Source organism: Oscarella lobularis, chromosome 15 (genome assembly GCF_947507565.1).
Source record: "Oscarella lobularis chromosome 15, ooOscLobu1.1, whole genome shotgun sequence".
Lineage (NCBI taxonomy): Eukaryota > Metazoa > Porifera > Homoscleromorpha > Homosclerophorida > Oscarellidae > Oscarella > Oscarella lobularis.
The window spans coordinates 2,309,308-2,331,370 of NC_089189.1; the positions used below are offsets into that span (position 1 = coordinate 2,309,308).

At 42.0% G+C, this 22,063-nt stretch overlaps 9 protein-coding genes and 1 long non-coding RNA gene across 12 annotated transcripts in view; all 10 read left to right on the forward strand.

Moving 5' to 3' along the window:
• The window catches only part of LOC136196215 (dihydropyrimidinase-like), a 28,700-nt gene extending 27,634 nt beyond the window's left edge, over nucleotides 1–1,066 (forward strand). For both annotated transcript variants that reach the window (XM_065985739.1, XM_065985738.1), the window contains exons 13-19: nucleotides 25–125; nucleotides 179–219; nucleotides 273–356; nucleotides 423–509; nucleotides 582–674; nucleotides 723–809; nucleotides 864–1,066. In XM_065985739.1, the coding sequence (XP_065841811.1) occupies nucleotides 25–125; nucleotides 179–219; nucleotides 273–356; nucleotides 423–509; nucleotides 582–674; nucleotides 723–809; nucleotides 864–926 (556 nt within the window). In that variant the 3' untranslated portion in view covers nucleotides 927–1,066. The remainder of the gene's footprint in view (nucleotides 1–24; nucleotides 126–178; nucleotides 220–272; nucleotides 357–422; nucleotides 510–581; nucleotides 675–722; nucleotides 810–863) is intronic.
• On the forward strand, nucleotides 1,067–1,734 carry LOC136196219 (uncharacterized). Its single transcript, XM_065985747.1, has 3 exons — nucleotides 1,067–1,207; nucleotides 1,260–1,387; nucleotides 1,441–1,734. The coding sequence occupies exons 1-3, from the start codon at nucleotides 1,092–1,094 to the stop codon at nucleotides 1,587–1,589; spliced, it is 393 nt and encodes a 130-aa protein (XP_065841819.1). The 5' UTR covers nucleotides 1,067–1,091; the 3' UTR covers nucleotides 1,590–1,734.
• A 165-nt stretch (nucleotides 1,735–1,899) lies between these two features.
• LOC136196213 (uncharacterized) lies at nucleotides 1,900–4,534 on the forward strand. The gene is made up of 12 exons (XM_065985735.1): nucleotides 1,900–1,990; nucleotides 2,046–2,637; nucleotides 2,688–2,842; nucleotides 2,888–3,067; nucleotides 3,115–3,259; nucleotides 3,306–3,414; nucleotides 3,461–3,481; nucleotides 3,534–3,599; nucleotides 3,663–3,728; nucleotides 3,783–3,857; nucleotides 3,908–4,008; nucleotides 4,065–4,534. Exons 2-12 carry the CDS (start codon nucleotides 2,094–2,096, stop codon nucleotides 4,400–4,402), a joined length of 1,800 nt encoding a protein of 599 aa, XP_065841807.1. The 5' UTR covers nucleotides 1,900–1,990; nucleotides 2,046–2,093; the 3' UTR covers nucleotides 4,403–4,534.
• A 24-nt stretch (nucleotides 4,535–4,558) lies between these two features.
• On the forward strand, nucleotides 4,559–6,258 carry LOC136196220 (uncharacterized). The gene is made up of 6 exons (XR_010672124.1): nucleotides 4,559–4,647; nucleotides 4,705–4,763; nucleotides 5,170–5,478; nucleotides 5,532–5,606; nucleotides 5,657–5,731; nucleotides 5,784–6,258. It is a non-coding gene; the product is annotated as an uncharacterized lncRNA (long non-coding RNA).
• Nucleotides 6,259–6,908: 650 nt separating this feature from the next.
• LOC136196392 (uncharacterized) lies at nucleotides 6,909–9,638 on the forward strand. Its single transcript, XM_065985922.1, has 13 exons — nucleotides 6,909–7,013; nucleotides 7,070–7,628; nucleotides 7,679–7,833; nucleotides 7,878–8,051; nucleotides 8,099–8,231; nucleotides 8,280–8,403; nucleotides 8,450–8,470; nucleotides 8,526–8,588; nucleotides 8,641–8,706; nucleotides 8,764–8,838; nucleotides 8,890–8,982; nucleotides 9,031–9,101; nucleotides 9,154–9,638. The coding sequence occupies exons 2-13, from the start codon at nucleotides 7,100–7,102 to the stop codon at nucleotides 9,489–9,491; spliced, it is 1,842 nt and encodes a 613-aa protein (XP_065841994.1). The 5' UTR covers nucleotides 6,909–7,013; nucleotides 7,070–7,099; the 3' UTR covers nucleotides 9,492–9,638.
• A 31-nt stretch (nucleotides 9,639–9,669) lies between these two features.
• LOC136195844 (uncharacterized) lies at nucleotides 9,670–11,014 on the forward strand. Its single transcript, XM_065985316.1, has 6 exons — nucleotides 9,670–9,739; nucleotides 9,797–9,830; nucleotides 9,981–10,302; nucleotides 10,356–10,430; nucleotides 10,481–10,539; nucleotides 10,591–11,014. The coding sequence occupies exons 3-6, from the start codon at nucleotides 10,007–10,009 to the stop codon at nucleotides 10,932–10,934; spliced, it is 774 nt and encodes a 257-aa protein (XP_065841388.1). The 5' UTR covers nucleotides 9,670–9,739; nucleotides 9,797–9,830; nucleotides 9,981–10,006; the 3' UTR covers nucleotides 10,935–11,014.
• An 834-nt stretch (nucleotides 11,015–11,848) lies between these two features.
• LOC136196304 (uncharacterized) lies at nucleotides 11,849–12,412 on the forward strand. The gene has a single exon (XM_065985826.1). The coding sequence runs from the start codon at nucleotides 11,849–11,851 to the stop codon at nucleotides 12,410–12,412; it is 564 nt and encodes a 187-aa protein (XP_065841898.1).
• Nucleotides 12,413–12,585: 173 nt separating this feature from the next.
• On the forward strand, nucleotides 12,586–15,041 carry LOC136196355 (methanethiol oxidase-like). Its single transcript, XM_065985888.1, has 11 exons — nucleotides 12,586–12,671; nucleotides 12,728–12,897; nucleotides 12,959–13,029; nucleotides 13,094–13,208; nucleotides 13,260–13,380; nucleotides 13,483–13,665; nucleotides 13,716–13,897; nucleotides 13,955–14,033; nucleotides 14,086–14,207; nucleotides 14,562–14,764; nucleotides 14,809–15,041. The coding sequence occupies exons 1-11, from the start codon at nucleotides 12,662–12,664 to the stop codon at nucleotides 14,969–14,971; spliced, it is 1,419 nt and encodes a 472-aa protein (XP_065841960.1). The 5' UTR covers nucleotides 12,586–12,661; the 3' UTR covers nucleotides 14,972–15,041.
• Nucleotides 15,042–15,102: 61 nt separating this feature from the next.
• On the forward strand, nucleotides 15,103–18,210 carry LOC136196354 (uncharacterized). Its single transcript, XM_065985887.1, has 15 exons — nucleotides 15,103–15,389; nucleotides 15,487–16,028; nucleotides 16,079–16,233; nucleotides 16,278–16,457; nucleotides 16,506–16,650; nucleotides 16,696–16,822; nucleotides 16,870–16,899; nucleotides 16,950–17,012; nucleotides 17,065–17,106; nucleotides 17,155–17,217; nucleotides 17,267–17,299; nucleotides 17,372–17,410; nucleotides 17,464–17,538; nucleotides 17,585–17,685; nucleotides 17,735–18,210. The coding sequence occupies exons 2-15, from the start codon at nucleotides 15,512–15,514 to the stop codon at nucleotides 18,070–18,072; spliced, it is 1,908 nt and encodes a 635-aa protein (XP_065841959.1). The 5' UTR covers nucleotides 15,103–15,389; nucleotides 15,487–15,511; the 3' UTR covers nucleotides 18,073–18,210.
• A 15-nt stretch (nucleotides 18,211–18,225) lies between these two features.
• On the forward strand, nucleotides 18,226–22,013 carry LOC136196353 (uncharacterized). 2 transcript variants are annotated; one of them, XM_065985886.1, is made up of 16 exons: nucleotides 18,226–18,490; nucleotides 18,544–19,169; nucleotides 19,233–19,818; nucleotides 19,869–20,023; nucleotides 20,068–20,247; nucleotides 20,297–20,441; nucleotides 20,486–20,612; nucleotides 20,664–20,693; nucleotides 20,743–20,826; nucleotides 20,879–20,941; nucleotides 20,991–21,053; nucleotides 21,101–21,133; nucleotides 21,182–21,244; nucleotides 21,298–21,351; nucleotides 21,419–21,519; nucleotides 21,576–22,013. In XM_065985886.1, the coding sequence occupies exons 2-16, from the start codon at nucleotides 18,996–18,998 to the stop codon at nucleotides 21,911–21,913; spliced, it is 2,196 nt and encodes a 731-aa protein (XP_065841958.1). In that variant the 5' UTR covers nucleotides 18,226–18,490; nucleotides 18,544–18,995; the 3' UTR covers nucleotides 21,914–22,013. The 2 variants fall into 2 exon arrangements, with proteins under 2 accessions (XP_065841958.1, XP_065841957.1); XM_065985885.1 differs by having other exon boundaries at nucleotides 18,226–19,169.
• The last annotated feature ends 50 nt before the right edge of the window (nucleotides 22,014–22,063 follow it).

Below are 22,063 nucleotides of genomic sequence, written 5' to 3' on the forward strand. Positions count from 1 at the left end.
TTGTAATTATTGATTTTTTTCTAGTGGAGATTTGCAGTTGACTGGAACGGACAATTGCACGTTCAATGGAAACCAAAAAGCTCTAGGAAAAGACGATTTCAGAAAAATACCCAATGGAGTAAACGGTATAGATTTTCATAAACTTTAAGACATTAAAAGTGGACCTAATGATATTCAGGAGTTGAAGACAGAATGTCCGTTGTATGGGAAAAGGGAGTGGTAAGACGTCAAGAAAATAAAAATCAATAAATCAATAGTGATAATATGTTTAGCATTCTGGTAAAATGGACGCTTGTCGCTTCGTTTCGGTGACAAGTACAACAGCGGCGAAAATATTCAACATGTATCCTCAAAAAGTATTTTAAAAATTATTTATTTTTGATTTTTTTGGGAGGGGTGAGACTTCTCTCTCTTTCTCAAAGGGCGTAATTCGCGTGGGATCGGACGCCGATCTCGTCGTTTGGGACGGCGAAGCGACACGCGTCATTTCGTCGAAGACTCATCATCACGTGAGTGCAGACCCCACGCCAACACTAAGTTTATATTAATAATCGCGAGGAAATGAAATGTCTCTATTACAGGCAGTTGATTTTAACATCTTCGAAGGCTTGGAATGCCACGGTGTTCCGCTAGTCACAATAACACGCGGAAAGATTGCCTACAACAAGGGAAAGGTAAAACAAAATATATGAGTAATTATTATTATTTATTAATTAATTAAGCTTGATGTGGTGCGTGGGTGGGGTCGCTTTATTCCTCGTTCCGTCGACGCTCCGTTCGTTTATTCTCGCGTTCGTCAGCGCGATACGGTTAGTCACGTGGGTTCTTGATGTCGATCGCGTTTCTGAAGCGTTTCTGTGAAGATTCCCCGTTACGTCAAAGTCGATCGCGAGCCTTATACGGGTCCCGTGATTCAACTCGATTAAACCGCGTCGGCGGAAATTGATTTCACGTTTTCGTTTGTCCGAGGGGATGTTGTCTGCTTTCCTTAATGTTTTTTATACGTTGTCCGGCTTAATTTCTCCCGCGTGGCAATAAAGTTCGGTGTCCGAGTGTTGGAGAGTCACTCGAGTCCTTACAGTGAATAGGAGATGTTTGCCAAAGTCGCCTTTGTCGTTCTTGTTGCCTGCGGGCTTGCGCACGCGAGATATGCTGATATGGAGGCCGAGGCGCCGAACGATGCTCCTTGGACGAATCAAGAATACAGGTAGATGATATTTAGATTTAATTTTTAACGCGAAAGCGATTGTTCGTCTAAGAGAGGATATGGGTTTCGATGCGGAGTCTGCGTGGCAACGCGAAGCCTCTCCTGAGTGGAATGACAACGATGACGATTTTGCGAGGAGCCAATCGGATGAACTGAACGGCGGCTACTGGCCTGAGAATGGTCAATCTAGCGGTGTCCTATTTTATGTCTTGCTTAATTTTTCTTGTACCAAGAGTATCGTCAGTATGATGGTGAGGCGATGGCTCGTGACACTGCGGAGTCGATGGAAGCAATTGACGCCGCGGCCATGGAGGAAATTCGTCAAATGCAAGAAAGAGGATTCTACGATGAAGAGGAAGGTGACGAATCTACGACGAATTAGAGAGAGGAAGACAATGTTCACTGTGCGTCGAAATTGCGCGTTTTTTTGTCCAATGTCTTTAGTACTGGATAATGCTCCAGTCTAGAATCTGTGTGTGTTTTTGTCTTGTGAAATCGTGAAATCATAGATATAAAACGTCTGTGGTAAAATGTCCTTCTAATAGAGTCTGCTGATGGCTGCTTACTACGAACTCCCATCTGGGCAGCACTTCAACGCCTTTCGCGCAAGTAAACTCTCTCCTCTTCGCTCTTTGCTGCGTCCTTCGCTGCGCGGATACCTCGCGCACGTGTTACAATCTTTTATCCGGGCCTTTACCCAACGTTTTGTTTCTTTGAGAGCTCTTCGTCGATAGAGCGTTCAGCGATCGTCAACGCAGCACGACTAAAAGCGATTTTTTACTAGTAAGCAAACGACACGCGAAGCTTTCACAGCACGACTCAACGTCGATTTTCGCAGAATTCTTTCTTTACGAAAAACCGTTTATTTTCCAATATTTTACTTGAAATGTCTAACGCTGAATCACCTAAGCCTCGATGGGATCAGGAAAGTGCGTTGATCGGGGATGATTTGTATCTCTTCGGCGGAAGAATTGAGAACAAGTCTTTTTTATCATGGATGACATCACGCACTTCTACTTATTTTCCCCGCAACGAAATCTGGACTTGTAATGTCCGCGAAGAGAAGAAATGGATTCGCCGTATCGCCGAAGGAATAAATATTCCTCCTCCTTGCTACGGAGCACAATGCGTGGTCATCAATGGGATCATGTATTCGTATGGGGGAGAGAAGGAAGACGGGGGTTCTCTGCGAGAGGTGTTTGGTTTGGATCCGAAGAAAATGAAATGGATCCAAGTAGCCACGCCCAAACATGGAAAGAAACCATGGCAACGCTACTACTGCTGTTTGTGGGCCATTGGAGGAAGAATCATCATGTTTGGGGGAATATGTAAAGACATTCGTCCACTTTTTCTCCAATCAGGAGCACAATCCATTGGTGCAGTGAATAATGAGATTTATGAATTTGTATTTGAGAAGGAAAGAGAAGAAGGTAAATTGCGTGAATTGATTTTTGAGAATAATTCAAACGTTGATGATTAGGATATTGGTTGGATGTTGAATTAAGTGGAAAAAGACCACAACCGCGATTTGGTGCTGCCATGGAAACAATTGATCATCATCGAGGATTACTCCATGGAGGGTGGGATGGTGGGAAATCATTAGATGATGCATTTGTGATTGATTTGAGAGAACAGGTAAATCCTAATTTTTGTTTGGCAATAATTAATGAATTGTAATAGAAATGGATTTGCATCGAAATTCTTCCAAAACCTTCCGCTCGATGGGGCCACAGAATCTGTCGATTATCAAAAAAAGGATTCAAAGAAAGAAATTGCTTTCTTCTCATTGGCGGGTATATCCAAGGCAAGGCTTCAGACTACGCCCACATCCTTGATTTAGACGAAAGAAAATCTTACGTGGTATTTAATTACTTTCATTGATATTGAGTTGTAGTCACTTTTACTAGTTTCACTTAATCTCAGAAATAGCACTTATTTGCTATCACACTCTCCATTGCCTGGAGAATCGAGATGGATCTGCTAAGATTATCTTCACGGGTGGAAAAGATTGGAATCACGAATTTAAAAAAATTTTGATTTCACTCACTCTTGGTGAGAGAGAAGATTTTTGACAACAATAAGCAAATTATTTTTCTAGGTCAATCAAACAAGGAGTACATGAGAATTGAGTCTCAAATACTTCCTTCAGCTCAATTGAACCCAATCACGTCTCAAAGAGAACATGAGAGACAATTGAAAACATTGAGGTCGACTTTCTTGAATTTCTGTTCAAAATTAATTAGAATTTTGTAGGTTGGCGATGAAAGATGAAAGGTTAATAATGATGCAAATAAGAATTAATAGTCACATGATTTTGAGACATTAGATTGGAGTGGGAAAAACGATGCCAAACTTTGGAAGAAGAAAAGAAGCAAATATTGATAGAACAGCGGTATTTATTATTAAATTATACTTTAAATTTAGAATGCCATTCAAGGCTTCTCCGCTTTTGTAGCAAAGAACTGGAGACGCGCCACTCTCAGGAGAGTGCTATTATGCAAAGAAATTATGACGCAGAGAGGTTTATTTGCATTATGATATTGGTTTCTGTCACGTGACAATAGCATTATTTCAGAAATGAATGGGAAGCTCAGCGCCTGGATCTGCAGAAGGCGAACGCTCGCCTAAATAAAGAACTTCAGACCACCAAGTGAATTTCTTGTAATTAAGAAATAAACAGATTTGATTACACGTTTTTAGAATGGAATTAAAAGCAGTCCGGGAATCTCACCGTCAACTGATCGAATCTCTTGTCACCAACCCTCAACGCAGTTCCATTGACCAGGGACCTCACGCAACGCGTAAACAAATTTCATCGAAATCATGAAGACGATGTTAATTGCATTTTCAAAAAAAGGTTCTATTGCTTCAAGCGAGACAGAAGTTGATCGAAAGGTGTCAGACGAAGAGCTTCAGCGATTGGCTCCGAAACTCATCGACCAGTGGAAGGAGGTTTCTCGTCGATTGCCTGGAGAGAAAGAGAGCGAAGCAGCGTTGGAAATGAAGCACAGGAGCAATCCAAAAGAACTTGTCTACTCTATGCTCAATAGCTGGCATATTCTCAATGGGTGTGATGCAACGGTAAGGAGCATCTGTGAAGCACTTGTAAAGCGGCCCGTCATTCATCGGCTCGCCGCAGAAGACGTATTTGGGCGCGGTGTTGTTAAACAAGTTTTACGTGATTTGAGTCATTGATTATTTAATTAATTGCCTTAAATAGATTTTTCTTTTTCTACTGTGGCTGTAATGGGTACTTTGACTTTGTATCGCTTTATTATTATCTTAGCATTCTTTCCTGCGAGACTGATTGATTTTTCATAGATTTGATGTACTGGCTATCACATCCGGGGACGCACATTTCATCTTTACTGTTTCCTGACTTTCCTCTGGAGGTTCTTCGCGTTTATTCTCACCGACACGCACGATCGATCTCTCGAAAGGTATTTGACGTGTTGGTGCTCTCATGGCAGCGTGCAGTCGCGTTTTCGATGCGCTAGGGCTCCTGACAACTTTCGCCCACTCATCTCTCCTTCTTTTCCACGATCCGCACCAATCTGTAAGCAACTTAGTACCAGAAAAAGTGTCCCAAGTTCTATTTGAGCGCGATTGAAGCTACAGATAGGCGATCTTTGCTATGCCAACATAGGCCTAGCGACTTTATTGAGATGTATTTAGTGTACTGGATAATGCTCCAGTCTAGAATCTGTGTGTTTTTGTCCTGCGAGATCGTGCAATGTCCCTCTAATACGAGCGACAGCTTTTGCTTACGTCACCACCAATCCGGGCAACCCTCTTCTCATTTCCTCGGACTTTTCTCTTCGTGAGGCTCCTCTCCAGCTGCCACTCGGCGGGCGTGCTCTTGAAAGGCATACTTCTTGCTTCGAATTGCATTCTAGAATTCCAGAGCTCTAGAAATCGCGCTTCAACGCCTCTTGCTCAAGTTAACTCTCTTCTCTGCGCAGATTCGGACGCAATATGGCAGATACGAGATGGTCTCGTCTCGATTCGGTGAAGGACCGAATCGTCCCTCTTCTCGCAAACGCTCTTGATGAAGGAGCTTTTCTCGATCGTCTTGTTACACACGGATGCATTTCCTATTCTCAACAAGAGAATATTCGGCGACTTTTTTTGAATGTGGCACTGGAAGAAGTGGCTCGGGATTTGCTTCGTGTCCTGAGATTACGTCCACCTCTTATCTTTGATATTTTCTGCGCTATTCTGCAACATGGGAACGAAAAGACTTTGTATGACGTTGTCGCTTCTACTACTAGGTTTAGTATGAGCTGAGGCTTTTGTCACATATAACATAGTATTGATGTTGCAGAAGTGAATCGGATGCTCGGTGCAGAGCTCTGCAAGAAGAGAACGTGCGCCTAAAGCAAGAACTTCAAACCACAAAGTGAAATCCTAACAGCTAATTAATAAAATGTTAAATGATAATTTATATAGCTTTCCGGGAATCTCGCCCTGACTCCTTTCCACAACATAGTCTAACGAAGAATGCTCAGAGATGTCAAACAGCTGGTATAGAGATTCCCATCTAAATCATGACAATGTTAATTATGTGTTCCAAAAGATTCTATTGCTTCAAGCGAGACAGAAATTGATCGACAGGTGACGGATAAAGAGCTTCAGCAATTGACTCCCTATCTTATTGACAAGTGGAAAGAGGTTTCTCGTCGTTTGCCTGGCGAGAAAGAGAGCGAGGCAGCGTTAGAAGAGAAGCACAGGGGCAATCCCAATGAACGTGTCTACTCTATGCTGGACAGCTGGCACAATTTCAATGGGTGTGACGCAACGGTGAGAAGCATCTGTGAAGCTCTAATTAGACGTCCCGTCATTCATCGGCGCGCTGCAGAGGAAGTCTTTGGAGTTCATGCTGTTCGACAAGTCCGTGATAGTTTTGGTCAATAAATGTGTTTTTAATTAATTAAAGTATATGCTAGCAATGCTCGTTTTGGTTGTGTATTTTTTCTATAATCCTAGCATTTTTAATGACTCATTGCTAATTATTACTAGATAATGATGGCCTTTTGTGAGCCATCATGTGATCCCCGAACACACCCTCAGCACGGTATCTGTCACTCTAATTTTAGGAAAGCTGATGTGCATAATGTGCATCACACTGCCTAACCATGACATGCATTATTTTCCGCAAAATCCTACAATTAGCTAATTTGACCTGTTCTGCGCACAGAGCGACAGTACCCCTCCCCAGCCCAACTTTTTCAGGTGATCGTGTCACGAGGCCCATTATCAGCTTGCAGTTGGGTTTGCGTGCTGCGAGCTTTGCTCGCAGCACGACAAACCCAACGTGCTCCTTTACTGCGTTCCCTTGATAAATGTTACTAATAAGCTCACTGTTATATGCCCGTTATGTTTATCAAACATAGATATAACAGTGCTGTTATGCTGAAAACTATTGAACACTATCCGGGGTTGCTATCTACTGTGACGTCACCTTTTTTTGGTACAGTGTAGAACTGTGAAATATACGGGAGAGTATGACATCACAATGAATGTGATGTCATAAAGGCACCTTTGTGTGTGATTGGCCTAAGAGCGATTGTGACGTGAGCGTGACCGACAGACAGACAAACACTTTGAGATTTTGGCCGATCAACTGGCCGATCACGTTTGAGAGCCCCTCCCACCAGGGCGCGCGCGGGCTTCGCCCGCGCGCGCCCTGGTGTTCGGGGAATTAATTTTTATGTATCCGGGGAACAGACGTCTTATTTCTTCGTCGTTTCCTCGATTTATTGCTGTAATTTACGTTCGTCGACGCTCACGATCGTCCTATCGAAAGGTGAATCACGTTTTGACGCTCTCATAGCAACGTTTAGTCGAGTTTCGTTGCCTTAGGCCACCGACTTTCCAATATTTTACTTGTAAATGTCTAAAGCTGCATCACCTGAGCGTCGATCTCTTCACGAAAGTGCGTTGATCGGGGATGAATTGTATCTCTTCGGCGGAAAAACTATGATGACTGGAAAGACCCCATATTATCGTTATTTCCCGCGCAACGAAATCTGGACATGTAATGTCCGAGAAAAGATGAAATGGATCCGTCGTTATGCCAAAGGAAAGAATATTCCTCCTCCTTGCGAGGGAGCACAATGCGTGGTCATCAATGGAATCATGTATTCGTACGGGGGATGGACGAGAGACAGGGGTCTTCTGGGAGAGGTGTTTGGTTTGGATCCGAAGAAAATGAAATGGATCCTTGTGGCCACACCCATCCGTGGAAAGAAACCATGGCAACGCTCCTCCTGCTGTTTGTGGGCCATTGGAGGAAGATTGATCATGTTTGGGGGAGGGAGCGATCACATTCCTGAAGATCGTCTCCAATCAAGAGCACAATGCAATGGGAGAGTGAATGATGAGATTTATGAATTTGTATTTGAGGAGGAAAGAGAAAACGGTAAATTTAATGAATTGAAATGTGGGAATAATTCACATGTTGATGATTAGGATATTGGTTGGATGTTAAATTAAATGGAGAAAGACCACAACCACGTGCCCGTGCTGCCATGGAAACGATTGATCAACATCGAGGATTACTCCATGGAGGGTGGGATGGTGGGAAATCATTAGATGATGCATTTGTGATTGATTTGAGAGAAGAGGTAAATCCTAATTATGTTTGGCAATAATTAATGAATTGTAATAGAAATGGATTTGCATCGATTTCCTTCCAAAACCATCCGCTCGATGTGATCACAGAATTTGTCGATTATCAAAAGAAGGATTCAAAGAAAGAAATTGCTTTCTTCTCATTGGCGGGGACATGTATGCCAAAGACCACGCCTACATTCTTGACTTTGACAAAAGAAAATCTTACGCGGTACGAAATCAGAGCTATTGATATCAAATAGTAATCACTCTTATTAGTTTTACCTAAACCCGGAAATAGCACCTATTTCTCTTCACACTCTTCATTGTGTCAATCGAGATGGATCTGCTTGGATCATTGTCACAGGGAGACAGGGACCATTGAAAGAATTTTTGACGTCACTCACTCTTGGTACTGAGAGAGACAATTTTGACAAGAAAAATAAACTTTAGTTTATAGGTCACACTCAATCAAACAAGGAGTACATGAGAATCGAGTCTCAAATACTTTCTTCAGCTCAATTCGACCCAACCACGTCTCAGAAAGACGTACGGGTACTTGAACGACAATTGGAAACATTGAGGTTCACTTTCTTAGAGTTCTTTCTCAAAATAGCTAAAATTTCGTAGGTCGGAGATGAGTGCTGAAAGGTTTAATATTATAGTATCATTACCTCTTATTTGCTTTATTGTTGAGACACAATAGATCGCAGTTGGAGGAACGATGCCTAACCTTGGAAGAAAAGAAACAAATATTGATAAAACAGCGGCATGTATACCTTTAATTTAGAATAATATTAAAGACTTCTCTGCTTCTGTAGCAAAGAACTGGAGACGCGTCACTCCCAAGAGATTGCTATTCTTCGGAGAGACAACGAATCTCAGAGGTGTAGTTATATTATCAGGTCATCTTCTATCATGCGATGATAGCCTTCTTGTTGCAGAACTCAATTGGAAGCTCAATGCAAAGATCTCAAGAAAGAGAATGTTCGTCTGAATGAAGACCTTCAGACTACAAAGTGAATTTCTATTAATTAGGAAATAAACGTATCTGATTAAACCTTTTTTAGAATTGATTTAAAAGCCAGGACTGAATTGGAAGCTCAATGCCGAGATCTGCAAAAAGAGGTCTCACAACTCAATGAGAAAGTTCGAGCCACAAAGTGAAATTTGTGTTAAATAATAAAAATATTTCACAAGCTTTTGCATAGAAATGAATTAGAAACAATCCAGAACTCGCAGCACAGTCAAACGAGAAATGATGAGGGAACTCAAACAGATAGTATACATACTTTCATCTAATTCATGTCAATGGTAATCATATTTCTGAAAAGGTTCTACTACTTCAAGCGAGACAGACGTTGATCGAAAAGTGACGGACAAAGAACTTCAGAAATTGGCTCCAAATCTAATTGACCAGTGGAAAGAGGTTTCTCGTCGATTGCCAGGAGAAAAAGAAAATGAAGCAGCGTTAGAAGAGAAGTACAGGGGCAACCCAAAAGAACGTGTCTACTCTATGCTCAACAGCTGGCACATTCTCAATGGATCAGATGCAACTGTCAGGAGCATCTGTCACGCTCTTCTAGAACGACCTGTCATTCATCGGCTCGCAGCAGAGGAAGTCTTTGGAGTTGGTGTCGTTAAACAGGTTTTACGTGATATGGGTTTTTAATTATGTATTTTTCATATTAGTTATGTATCTTTTTTTAATTTTTATTTTAACGCGATGGGCTGTACTGGTTATGGGTTTCTTTTTTGCCTTGCCTATATTTTTTTCATCCTACAGTAGCATTTTTATAGCGAAAAAGGTGTCCGCATACTGGCTAGCACATCCGGGGTGGCGAATTCATTCTTCGCCGTTTTCTCGCTCTGTTGAGTCGCTTTTATGCTCATCGACGAGCACGATTGCTCTTTAGAAAGGTATTTATTGTTTGTGCGCTCTCGTAACAGGGCTTAATCGTCTTTTCGGTGCGTTAGGCACCTCTCTGTCTTTCTACGATCAAACCAATCTGTAAGCAGGCGTTTCTCTCATCGTAGAGAGTCAAACGCTAGCGTTTCGGTCCCACATAGACGTGTATAGCTTTTGCTCGCATGTTTAGAGTCTTGCGTTTTGGTACCAGGGATATAATAGAAGATTAGGTACTATGCCATGTTCGCTTAGGGACAGTGCCCGGACTACAGTACCCCATGGCAGATCCGAGATGGACTCATCTCGATTCGGCGAGGGCCCAAATCGTCCCTCTTCTCGCAAACGCTCTTGATGAAGGAGCTTTTCTCGATCGTCTTGTTACACACGGATGCATTTCCTATGCTCAACAAGAGAATATTCGGCGACGTTTATCGAATGTGGCACTGGAAGATATGGCTCGGGATTTGCTTAGTGTCCTGAGATTACGTCCGCCTCTTATCTTTGATATTTTCTGCGCTATTCTGCAACATGGGAACGAAAAGTCTTTGTACGAACTTATCGTTTCTACTACTAGGTTTAATATTAGCTGAGGCTTTTGTCACATATAACATAGTATTGATGTTGCAGAAGTGAATCGGATGCTCGGTGCAGAGCTCTGCAAGAAGAAAACGCGCGCTTAAATCGAGAACTTCAAACCACGAAGTGAAATCCGACGTCTAATTAATAAAATAATAAAACGGGATTTTGTTTAGGATTGAATTAGAAACACTCCGAGAATCTCACCTTGTCTCCCTTTCACAAAGTGAAGCTGGTGTATAGATTCTCATATAAATCTTGACATTCTTAATTATATTTTTCGAAGGTTCTAATACTTCAAGCAAGACAGACGTTGATCGAAAAGTGACGGATGAAGAGCTTCAGCGATTAGCTCCTTTCCTGATTGACCAGTGGAAAGACGTTGCTCATCGATTGTTGGGAGGGAGACTGACGGCGTTTGAATGGATGCACACTCAGACTGACAGGAGCGATCCAAAAGAACGTGTCTACTCCATGCTCAACAACTGGCACATTGTCAATGGATCAGATGCGACCGTAAAGAGCATCTGTAGCGCTCTTGTACAACGACCTGTCATTCATCGGCTCGCTGCAGAGGAAGTCTTTGGAGTTGGTGTCGTTAAACAGGTTTTACGTTATTGGGGTTATTAATTAATTAATTACATGTATGTATTTTTCATATTATTTATGTCTCTTTTTTAGTTTTTATTTTAATTAACACGATGGGCTGTACTGGTAACGGGATTCTCTTCTTTTGCCATAACTAGCTTTTTTTATAGCGTAGCGAAACCTGGCGAAACAGGTGCCAACATACTGGCCAGCACATCCGGGGAGGCGAATTCATTGTTCGCCGTTTTCTCGCTCTGTTGAGGCGCTTTTATGCTCATCGACGCGCGCGATTGTTTTTTAGGAAGGTATTTAAAGTTTATGTGCTTTCGTAGCAGAGCTCAATCGTGTTTTCGGTGCGTTAGACCACCTGCTAAGGTGTCTCTCCGTTTTTCCACGATCGACATCAATCTGTAAGCAAGCTAATGCGATTCTAAGTCTATTTGAGTGCGATTGAAGCTAGATAAGGCCATCATTGGTGGAGCAAATAAGATTCGCAAGATCACGTGCACCGATTACCTATAACCTTTGCACGTGCCGCACGTGATGCTCCTCAAATCGTTGGGAAGACGTATTGTTCCATGCCCCCACGTGGCCCGTGCGTGTGGCAGGTCAAAATCCTTTGGGAAGATAGCCCAATACCGGAACCTAACAACCCCCATATGATTTGGGAAAGCCAAGCAGGGCCTTCCCAAAAGATCGCACACGGCACGTGCCCGCCACATAGGTGACCCTTCGCTCATTCGCCTCACGAAGACGGAGCAACTAGGCAGCACGAATCGACGCTCTCTAACCCAAAACCGACACAAATCATGACGGAATCAACAATAATATCAAGTCTAGATCTCGCGGCGCTCAACGAGAAATTCAGTCAAGCGCATCCAAGCGAAATTCTCGCATGGGCAATCGAAACCTTCCCAAAAGGTCTCGTTCAAACGAGCGCCTTCAATCTCGACGATATGATGATTACGGATCTCCTGTACGGTAATTCGCACGCCGTACCCGTAGTCTTTCTCGAAACATTTCATCATTTTCCCGAAACGCTAAAACTCGTCGAAAAAGCGCAAAGCACGTACAAACTCAATCTTAAAACCTATCAAGCGCCCGATGTCGATAGTCGCGATTCGTTCGCTAAGCGTTACGGCGAAAAACTTTGGGAAACGGACGTTCTTGCGTTTCATCGCGTGACCAAGATCGAGCCGCTTGCGCGTGCGCTCGACGACTTGGATACCGTTGCCTGGATTACCGGGCGGCGTCGCGATCAGAATGAGTTTCGCGCCAATATGCCCGTGCTCGAAATAGGTAAGGACGGGCGTTTGAAGATTAATCCGCTCGCCTATTGGACGCGCGCCAAGAGCTGGGATTATGCGCGTGCGCACAAGATGATGTATAATCCGCTTCACGATCGCGGCTATGCGAGCATTGGCGATGAACCGCTTACGACGCCGGTCAATGACGGCGAAGATGAGAGAGCCGGACGTTGGAGGGGAAGCAATAAGACTGAATGCGGCATTCATGACTAGAATTATCGATATCTATTTTTTTCTTTTCTGGGCGTGCGTTATCTGTTCACGTGATATTAGATTCAATACATGGTCACGATAAAAATAGTTGGGCGCTTGCTTTGTGATCACTCTCCTTGACCATATATGGGGGTCTATTTATAAAGACCTCTTTAGAATTTAGCGTGCGTCATCGTTAGGCTTCTAATTGAATTGCGCCCGCTGACTCATCGCCAGTCATTTGCTTTGCGTTGTTGATACTACAGCAGCATGTCGAGCGGTTAGAACGATCGTCCTGACTCCTATAGTTCTATTGGTGTCTTTCCCCGTTTGCAGAGCACTGTTGCGGGGGTCCCGGCTATGCGAGCCCCTTGGAGGCGATGCGTGGTCCACGCGAAACGCTCATATACGTACCGTGCATTTACGCACCAGAAAACGGCGTCGCGCACAAACCTGACGTTCTAGCGACAATAGACGTCGATCCAAGCTCGCCTACGTTCAGCGAGGTATAGACCACGCCCACAGCAGCTGGCGTTTCTCGGAGAATTGTGGAGATCGTGCGTTTAGGTGATTCACGTGCTCCCGATGCCGAATACAGGCGACGAGCTGCATCATAGCGGATGGAACGCTTGTAGCAGGTAAAAGGCCCAAGGCTATGTTTTTTCTCTTATGCAATTTATTCATACTTGGCGTCGACCACAGTTGTCATGGAGATGCGAGTCGTCGACGAAATAAGCTCATATTGCCGGCAGTGAAGTCGGGAAGAGTCTACGTGATCGATACGGAGACAGATGAGCGAGCGCCTCGAATCTTTAAAGTGAGTGTTTGTGTTGGTTTGTTTTGGCACGTGTACTTCACGTGAACGCAGGTGGTCGAAGGCGAGGAAATCAAGAGGAAAGCCGGTCTGACGGCACTGCACACATCGCACTGCCTCGCGGACGGAAACATCATGTTAAGTGCAATGGGAGACAGGGATGGAAATGGAAAAGGTAAAGAGATCCTGTGGGGTGACGTCATCCACGCAAGCACGCACGCAGTGACGTCACCTTTGCAACGCGAAAGGCCCTGTTGCCTAAAGAACGTTCTTTTAGGGGGCTTCGTTCTTCTCGACGGTAAAGACTTCAGCGTATTAGGCAATTGGGAAGGAGAGGGCGATGCGCTGCCCTTTGGATACGATTTCTGGTATCAGCCACGTCACAATGTCATGCTAAGCAGCGAATGGGGAGCTCCGAACGCTTTCCTCAACGGTTTCAATCCCAAAGACGTCGAAGACGGCAAGAAAGAAAATTAATAAAATTAATTAATTAATTAATTTATTTTTCAGGGAAGTACGGTAAATCGTTGCACGTGTGGGATTGGAAGGAGAGAAAAGTGATTCAGGACATCGATCTCGGCGACGAAGGAATAATGCCTTTGGAATTGAGATTTCTTCACGATCCCAATCAGACGCAGGGATTCGTGGGCGTGGCATTGAGTAGCAACATCTTTCGATTCTTCAAATCAGAGGTAAGAGAAAAATAAATACTTGATAAATATTTTTTGATTTAGTCCATGTGATCATAGGATGGAACTTGGAAGGCCGAGAAAGTGATCGACGTTCCGAGCAAGGATGTGGAGAATTGGGCGTTGCCTAGCATGCCGGGTAAATAGCTATTTATTTATTTATTTTCTTTCTTCATTGTTTCTTTGTTTAGGTATTATTACTGATATCTTGATTTCTTTGGACGACAAGTTTCTCTACTTCAGCAATTGGGTTCAGGGTGACGTTCGTCAGTATGACATCACAGATCCGTCTCATCCCAAACTCACAGGACAGGTAAGGAAATAGAGTAGGAAAGCATAAGGAATTGGTTCAGTATTGGAAAGTGTGACTGCCTTAGTTTATATAGTCTAGGGGGCTATATTTATATAGTCTGTGGGAAGGTGCGACTGCCTTAGTCTATTAATTTATATACTCTGGAGCTGCCTTAGTTTTTTCCATATATTCTGCCTCAGTTATATACTTAGACAGCCACACTTTGATCAGAGTATATACTAAGCCAGCTACACTTCCCACAGAGTACATATATACTCTATGGGAAGAGAGACTGCTGCCTGTATTGAGACTTTAATTAATGTAGATAAATTAACTAATGTATTATTGATGTATCTTTGTGTCTTTTCTTATTAGATATTTGTTGGTGGTAGTCTTGTCAACGGTGGTCCCGTCAAAGTTGTTTCTGGTGAGAAACAGCCTGATCCTGTGACTGTGAAGGGGAAGACGATCAAAGGCGGACCCCAGATGATTCAGCTCAGTCTCGACGGAAAACGTCTTTACGTCACTACATCGCTCTTCAGCTCGTGGGACAAGCAATTTTACCCGGATATCGTCAAGTAAGAATATAATTAAATAATAATTTTAATTGATTTTTTTGTAGGGAAGGCAGTGTTATGTTTCAAATTGACGTCAATACCGACAAAGGAGGTTTGACGTTGAATGAGAATTTTCTCGTCGATTTTGGCAAGATGCCAGATGGACCGGCTTTGGCCCACGAGGTTCGCTATCCCGGAGGTGACTGCTCGTCGGACATTTGGGTTTGACACGTGACTAATTTAGAGACATTAGAAGTCCAGTGATTGTTGATATAAAATTTTGTTTTTCGTTTTTGAATTGAGCGCTTACGGAGCCGATCGAACTCTTCAAGCCTTGGAAGACATTCGATGCTGAAGATACGCTCTAAATCGTTTCGTATTTCAGACCAGGATTGACGAAAGACGTCGCTCTTTTCTTCAGCTTCGCCTTTTTCGCTTTTGGCTTCTCCTTTTCGCTGTCCACCCTATCGGATGGCATCGCATGCTTTTCTACTACTGGAATGGCCATGGTCCGCTTTCGAAAAGCTTCTCGATCTCGAATTAGTTGACGATCCATAGGGAATGTTTTCTCTTATACGGGCGTTTGTATTGTTTGAGAACGTTTGACCGTTTGACCGTTTCTCCTTTCGGAGACGAGAGAAAGCTAGTAAGAATCCTCTCTTTTAACCAAAATGAAATTGCTTTGATTTCTTTTTGATATGCATTTCGGCCGCGATCGCAAAAATTCCTTCTTTCTCTCGCAGCAAAGAAACTTCATTCAGCGACGAAATGTTCAAAGCCACGTCACCTCAGCCTCGATCTGTTCACGAAAGTGCGTTGATTGGTAATGAATTGCATCTCTTCGGTGGAAAAAAGGGAAAATATCCTTTCCTTTATTTCCCGCGCAACGAAATTTGGACGTGTAATGTCCAACAAAAGAAGAAATGGATCCGTCGTGTTGCCCGAGGAAAGAATATTCCTCCTCCTTGCGAAGGAGCACGATGCGTGGTCATCAATGGAATCATGTATTCGTACGGGGGATTGAAGGAAGACGGGGGTCTTCTGGAAGAGGTGTTTGGTTTGGATCCGAAGAAAATGAAATGGATCCAAGTAGCCACGCCCATCCATGGAAAGAAACCATGGCAACGCTACTCCTGCTGTTTGTGGGCCATTGGAGGAAGAATAATCATGTTTGGGGGATTGAGTGGAGACATTCCTCAAGATCGTCTCCAATCAGGAGCACAATGCGATGGGAGAGCGAATAATGAGATTTATGAATTTGTATTTGAGGAGGGAAGAGAAAAAGGTGAATTTCTTGAATTGAAATCTGGAAATAACTCAAATGTTGATGATTAGGATATTGGTTGGATGTTGAATTAAGTGGAGAAAGACCACAACCACGTGAGAGTGCTGCCACGGAAACAATTGATCAACATCGAGGATTACTCCATGGAGGGTGGAATGGCAGGAAATTATTAGATGATGCATTTGTGATTGATTTGAGAGAAAAGGTAAATACCAATTATGTTTGGCAATAATTAATGAATTGTAATAGAAATGGATTTGCATCGATTTCCTTCCAAAACCTTCCGCTCGACATTATCACAGAATTTGTCGATTATCAAAAGAAGGATTCAAAGAAAGAAATTGTTTTCTTCTCATTGGCGGAGGCAACAGAAGAGATTTTTCAGACCACGCCTACATTCTTGACTTTGACAAAAGAAAATCTTACGAGGTACAAAATCAGAGCTATTGATATCAAATTATTTGTCAATTTTATTAGTTTCACTTAAACCCGGAAATAGCACCTATTGATTTTCACACTCTCCATTGCGTAGAGAATCAGGATGGATCTGCTCGAATCATTGTCACAGGGGGAAAAGACCAAGAAAGAGAATTGAAAGAAATTCTGAATGAATTTACTCTCAGTATTGAAGAATGATGTTAAAATCATATTTAATTTCTTTTTCTAGATCCGTCAAACGAGTCGTACATGCAGATTGAAACTCAGATACTTCCTTCAGCTCAATTGATATCAACAGGACCAGAAAATGAATCACGGAACACTCGGGAACTTGAAAGAGAATTGGAAGCAATGAGGTGAGGGTTTCTGTATTTTTGTTTCTAAAGATGATAATTATCTTTAGAATGGAAGTGGCAAAACTTCGTGATGAAAGGTTTAATAGATCAATAACAATTGCGTCACGTGACATCTGCAAATATTTAGGTCCCAATCTCATCAAGTCATAGAAGAACAAAGAAGACAATTTGAGGAAGAGAGAATGCAAAAGCAAGTTGAATAATTCAATGTAATTAATTTTGCGTGAGAATTCTTTTTGCAGAACAAGATTGGAAAAAGAGAGATCTCGTCTTGTAGAACAAAGGCAAAATGAGTCAATGATAATATTGTCACGTGACTATATCACTTGTAGAACCCTTTTGGAAGTATTGAACCAATCTTTGGAAGAAGAGAAAATACGTCTTATAGAGCAAAGGCATGGAATTTAAAGAAAACAAATAAATTAAGAATATGTCTGTTTTTAGAAGTGGGTTAGAGACCCGTTGCAATTCTCTAAGGTATTGCAAGAAATATTGATTAACATCACGTGACGACATTTTCTTCAATACCAAAAATCACGAATTGGAAAGTGAAAAGACAGACGCGACTCACGCTTTGGAGGCTCAGAGGTTTTGCCATATTATCTTCTATCATGTGATGATAGAAAGTATTCTATTTGCAGAACTAAATTGGAAATTCAATGCAGAGATCTTCAGAAAGAGATTGTTCACCTAAAAGAAGACCTTCAAACCACAAAGTGAATTTCTATCAGGGAATAAACATATCTGATTACACGTTTTTAGAATTGAATTAAAAGCAGTCCGGGAATCTCGCCGTCAACCCATTGATTCTCTTGCAACCAACCCTCAACGCAATTCCATTGACCAGGGACTCCATGCAGCGCGTAAATATATTTTAATCTAATCATGATTTCAATAAATGAATTTTAAAAGGTTCTAATGCTTCAAGCGATAGAGAAGTTGATCGAAAAGTGACGGACGAAGAGCTTCAGAAATTGGCACCAAAACTCATTGACCAGTGGAAAGAGGTTTCTCGTCGTTTGACAGGAGAGAAAGAAAGCGAAGCAGCATTAGAAATGAAACACAGGAGCAATCCAAAAGAACTTGTCTACTCCATGCTAAACAGCTGGCACATTCTCAATGGTTCAGATGCAACTGTAAAGAGCATCTGTAAAGCTCTTCTAAAACGACCCGTCATTCATCGGCTTGCTGCAGAGGAAGTCTTTGGAGTAAGTGCTGTTAAAAAAGTTTTACGTGATTTGGGTTATTGATTAATTATTTTATTCTGTTCTTTTCCAATTTTTTATTGTTCTACGCGATGCGCTGTACTTGTAACGAGGGTAGTCGAATTCATTCTGCCTTGTCTTTTATCATTTTAGTACGTTTAGCGAAAATAAGAGTATCCGGGACGTCGATTACCCGTATAGCTCTTTTCGTTTTGGACGCGTATCTGCTCGTATCAAGGACATCGTACTTGATACGCTCTTTTTCGCTCATCCGAAGTTGCTCTGAGACCTTTCCTCGTCGTTCTCATGGGTTTTCGACACGAGAAACGGCTCGAATCGGATATAAGACTGGATTGAAAGCTTCCTACTGTACGAATCGCTGCGACGACGATACTATGATGCCTCGCGAATGCTCTCCATCGCGTCGCCGGGTTATAGTGAAGGACATGTACTACCTGCTAAAGTGCGCTGCCCACATGATTATTAGTACATACAGATGAAACGAACGTGTACTAGGGTACTACCCTTTTGCGTCCAAATTCCCGGATATCGTCAAGTAATAATATAATTAAATAATAAAGGCAGTGTTATGTTTCAAATTGACGTCAATACCGACAAAGGAGGTTTGACGTTGAATGAGAATTTTCTCGTGGATTTTGGCATGATGCCAGATGGACCGGCTTTGGCCCACGAGGTTCGCTATCCCGGAGGTGACTGCTCGTCGGACATTTGGGTTTGACACGTGACTAACATAGAGACATTAAAAGTCGAGTGATTGTTGATATAAAATTTTGTTTTTCGTTTCGCGGACCCGATCGAACTCTTGAAGCCTTGGAAGACATTCGATGTTGAAGATACGCTCTAAATCGTTTCTTATTTCAGACCAGGATTGACGAAAGACGTCGCTCTTTTCTTCAGCTTCGCCTTTTTCGCTTTTGGCTTCTCCTTTTTGCTGTCCACCCTATCGCATGGCATCGCATGCTTTTCTACTACTGGAATGGCTATGGCCCGCTTTCGAAAAGCTTCTCGATCTCGAATTAGTTGAGGATCCATACGGAATGTTTTCTTTTATCCGGGCGTTTGTATCTTTGAGAACGTTTGACCGTTTGACCGTTTCTCCTTTCGGATTCGAGAGAAAGCTAGTAAGAATCCTCTCTTGTAACGAATTTGAGCAAAAGGAAATTGCTTTGATTTCTTTTTGATAGGCATTTCGGCCGCGATCGCAAAAATTCCTTCTTTCTCTCAGCAAAGAAACTTCTTCTTTCAGCGACGAAATGTTCAAAGCCACCTCACCTCAGCCTCGATCGAGTCACGAAAGTGCGTTGATCGGCGATCAATTGCATCTCTTCGGCGGAAGAAAGGGAAAATATCCCAAATATTCATATTTCCCCCGCAACGAAATTTGGACGTGTAATGTCCAAGAAGAGAAGAAATGGATCCGCCGTATTGCCCAAGGAAAGAATATTCCTCCTTGCTTCGGAGCACAATGCGTGGTCATCAATGGGATCATGTATTCGTACTGGGGATATAAGGAAGACGGGGATGAACTGGGAGAGGTGTTTGGTTTGGATCTGAAGAAAATGAAATGGATCCAAGTAGCCACGCCCATCCATGGAAAGAAACCATGGCGACGCTACTACTGCTGTTTGTGGGCCATTGGAGGAAGAATGATCATGTTTGGGGGAATCAGCCTAGACATTCCTCAAGATCGTCTCCAATCAGGAGCACAATTCGATGGGAGAGTGAATAATGAGATTTATGAATTTGTATTTGAAGAGGGAAGAGAAAAAGGTAAATTTCATGAATTGAGATCTGGGAATAATTGATATGTTGATGATTAGGATATTGGTTGGATGTTGAATTAAGTGGGAAAAGACCAAAACCACGTGGCGGTGCTGCCATGGAAACGATTGATCAACATCGAGGATTACTCCATGGAGGGTGGGATGGTGGGAAATCATTAGATGATGCATTTGTGATTGATTTGACAGAAAAGGTAAATCCTAATTAGGTTTGGCAATAATTAATGAATTGTAATAGAAATGGATTTGCATCGATTTCCTTCCAAAACCATCCGCTCGACAATTTCACAGAATTTGTCGATTATCAAAAGAAGGATTCAAAGAAAGAAATTGCTTTCTTCTCATTGGCGGGTCTATCAAAGACAACGCTTCAGACCACGCCTACATTCTTGACTTTGACATGAGAAAATCTTACGCGGTACGAAATCAGAGCTATTGATATCAAATTGTGATCATTTTTATTGTAGTTTTACTTAAACCCGGAAATAGCACCTATTGATAGTCACACTCTCCATTGCGTAGAGAATCGAGATGGATCTGCTCGGATCATTGTCACAGGGGGAGAAGACCGAGAAGAACAATTGAAAGAAATTCTGAATGAATTTACTCTCGGTATTGAAGAATGATGTTAAATCATATTTAATTTCCTTTCCAAGGTCCGTCAAACGAGTCGTACATGAAGATTGAAACTCAGATAATTCCTTCACCTCAATTGATATCAACAAAGCCTCAAAATGAATCACTTAACACTTGGAAATTTGAAAGAGAATTGGAAGAAATGAGGTGAGGGTTCCTGTATCTTTACTTAAACGATAATAATGAGATTATCTTTAGAATGGAATTGGCGAAACTTCAAGTTGAAAGGTTAATTGATAAATAAAAATTACGTCACGTGATAATTGTATGTATGTAGAGCCCAATCTAATCAAGTCATACAAGAACAAAAAGGGAGACTTGAAGAACAAAGAAGACAATTTGAGGAAGAGAAAATACAAAAGCAAGTTAAATAAATCAATATAATTAATTTCGCGTTAGAATTCTTTTCGCAGAACAAGATTGGAGGCACGATACCAGTCTTTGGAAAAAGAGAGGTCTCGTCTTGTAGAACAAAGGCAAAAATGAATCAATAATTATATTGTCACGTGACTATTGCACTTGTAGAACCCTTTTGGAAGTATTGAACCAATCTTTGGAAGAAGAGAAAATACGTCTTATAGAGCAAAGGCAAGGAATTGAAAGAAAAAGTAATAAATTTAGAATGTCTGTTTTAGACATGGGTTTGAGACCCGTTGCAATTCTCTAAGGTGTTGCAAGAAATAGTGATTAACATCACGTGATGACTTTTTCTTCAGGACCAAAAATCACGATTTGGAAAGTGAAAAGGCAGACGCGACTCACACTTTTGAAGCTCAGAGGTTTTGTCATATTATCTTCTATCATGTGATGATAGAAAGTATTCTATTTGCAGAACTAAATTGGAAATTCAATGCAGAGATCTTCAGAAAGAGAACGCTCACCTAAAGTAAGACCTTCAGACCACAAAGTGATTTTCTATTGAGAAATAAACATATCTGATAACACGTTTTTAGAATTGAATTAAAAGCAGTCCGGGAATCTCACTGTCAACCGATTGATTCTCCTGCCACCAACCCTCAACGCAGTTCAATTGACCAGGGACCCCATGCAGCGCGTAAATATATTTTAATCTAATCATGATTTTAATAAATAAAAAATTATTTTTAAAAGGTTCTAATGCTTCAAGTGATAGAGAAGTTGATCGAAAAGTGACGGACGAAGAGCTTCAGCAATTGGCTCCAAAAGTCATTGACCAGTGGAAAGACGTTTCTCGTCGATTGCCAGGAGAGAAAGAGAGCGAGGCAGCGTTAGAAATGAAACACAGGAGCAATCCAAAAGAACTTGTCTACTCCATGCTCAATAGCTGGCACATTTGCAATGGTTCAGATGCAACTGTAAAGAGCATCTGTGAAGCTCTTCTAAAACGACCCGTCATTCATCGGCTTGCTGCAGAGGAAGTCTTTGGAGTAAGTGCTGTTAAAAAAGTTTTACGTGATTTGGGTTATTGATTAATTATTTTATTCTGTTCTTTTCCAATTTTTTTATTGTTCTACGCGATGCGCTGTACTTTTAACGAGGGTAGTTTAATTCATTCTGTCTTGTCTTTTATCATTTTAGTACGTTTACGCGAAAATAAGAGTATCCGGGACGTCGATTAC

Bases quoted from the DNA above. Each gene is read 5' to 3' on its own strand.
- LOC136196219 (XM_065985747.1), top strand. From the start codon at position 1,092: ATGTTTGCCAAAGTCGCCTTTGTCGTTCTTGTTGCCTGCGGGCTTGCG. The intron at 1,208-1,259 runs GTAGATGATATT...TGTTCGTCTAAG, and splicing joins TGGACGAATCAAGAATACAG to AGAGGATATGGGTTTCGATG. The intron at 1,388-1,440 runs GTCAATCTAGCG...TCTTGTACCAAG, and splicing joins CGGCTACTGGCCTGAGAATG to AGTATCGTCAGTATGATGGT.
- LOC136196213 (XM_065985735.1), top strand. From the start codon at position 2,094: ATGTCTAACGCTGAATCACCTAAGCCTCGATGGGATCAGGAAAGTGCG. The intron at 2,638-2,687 runs GTAAATTGCGTG...GTTGATGATTAG, and splicing joins TGAGAAGGAAAGAGAAGAAG to GATATTGGTTGGATGTTGAA. The intron at 3,482-3,533 runs GTTAATAATGAT...TTGAGACATTAG, and splicing joins TTGGCGATGAAAGATGAAAG to ATTGGAGTGGGAAAAACGAT.
- LOC136196392 (XM_065985922.1), top strand. From the start codon at position 7,100: ATGTCTAAAGCTGCATCACCTGAGCGTCGATCTCTTCACGAAAGTGCG. The intron at 7,629-7,678 runs GTAAATTTAATG...GTTGATGATTAG, and splicing joins TGAGGAGGAAAGAGAAAACG to GATATTGGTTGGATGTTAAA. The intron at 8,052-8,098 runs GTACGAAATCAG...CACTCTTATTAG, and splicing joins ACAAAAGAAAATCTTACGCG to TTTTACCTAAACCCGGAAAT.
- LOC136195844 (XM_065985316.1), top strand. From the start codon at position 10,007: ATGGCAGATCCGAGATGGACTCATCTCGATTCGGCGAGGGCCCAAATC. The intron at 10,303-10,355 runs GTTTAATATTAG...TTGATGTTGCAG, and splicing joins CTTATCGTTTCTACTACTAG to AAGTGAATCGGATGCTCGGT. The intron at 10,431-10,480 runs GTGAAATCCGAC...GATTTTGTTTAG, and splicing joins CGAGAACTTCAAACCACGAA to GATTGAATTAGAAACACTCC.
- LOC136196304 (XM_065985826.1), top strand. From the start codon at position 11,849: ATGATGATTACGGATCTCCTGTACGGTAATTCGCACGCCGTACCCGTA.
- LOC136196355 (XM_065985888.1), top strand. The intron at 13,666-13,715 runs GCAAGAAAGAAA...TTTATTTTTCAG, and splicing joins TCCCAAAGACGTCGAAGACG to GGAAGTACGGTAAATCGTTG. The intron at 14,208-14,561 runs GTAAGGAAATAG...TTTTCTTATTAG, and splicing joins ATCCCAAACTCACAGGACAG to ATATTTGTTGGTGGTAGTCT.
- LOC136196354 (XM_065985887.1), top strand. From the start codon at position 15,512: ATGTTCAAAGCCACGTCACCTCAGCCTCGATCTGTTCACGAAAGTGCG. The intron at 16,029-16,078 runs GTGAATTTCTTG...GTTGATGATTAG, and splicing joins TGAGGAGGGAAGAGAAAAAG to GATATTGGTTGGATGTTGAA. The intron at 17,300-17,371 runs GTATTGCAAGAA...CGAATTGGAAAG, and splicing joins ACCCGTTGCAATTCTCTAAG to TGAAAAGACAGACGCGACTC.
- LOC136196353 (XM_065985885.1), top strand. From the start codon at position 18,996: ATGGCATCGCATGCTTTTCTACTACTGGAATGGCTATGGCCCGCTTTC. The intron at 20,827-20,878 runs GCAAGTTAAATA...TTCTTTTCGCAG, and splicing joins GAGGAAGAGAAAATACAAAA to AACAAGATTGGAGGCACGAT. The intron at 20,942-20,990 runs GCAAAAATGAAT...TTGCACTTGTAG, and splicing joins TCTCGTCTTGTAGAACAAAG to AACCCTTTTGGAAGTATTGA.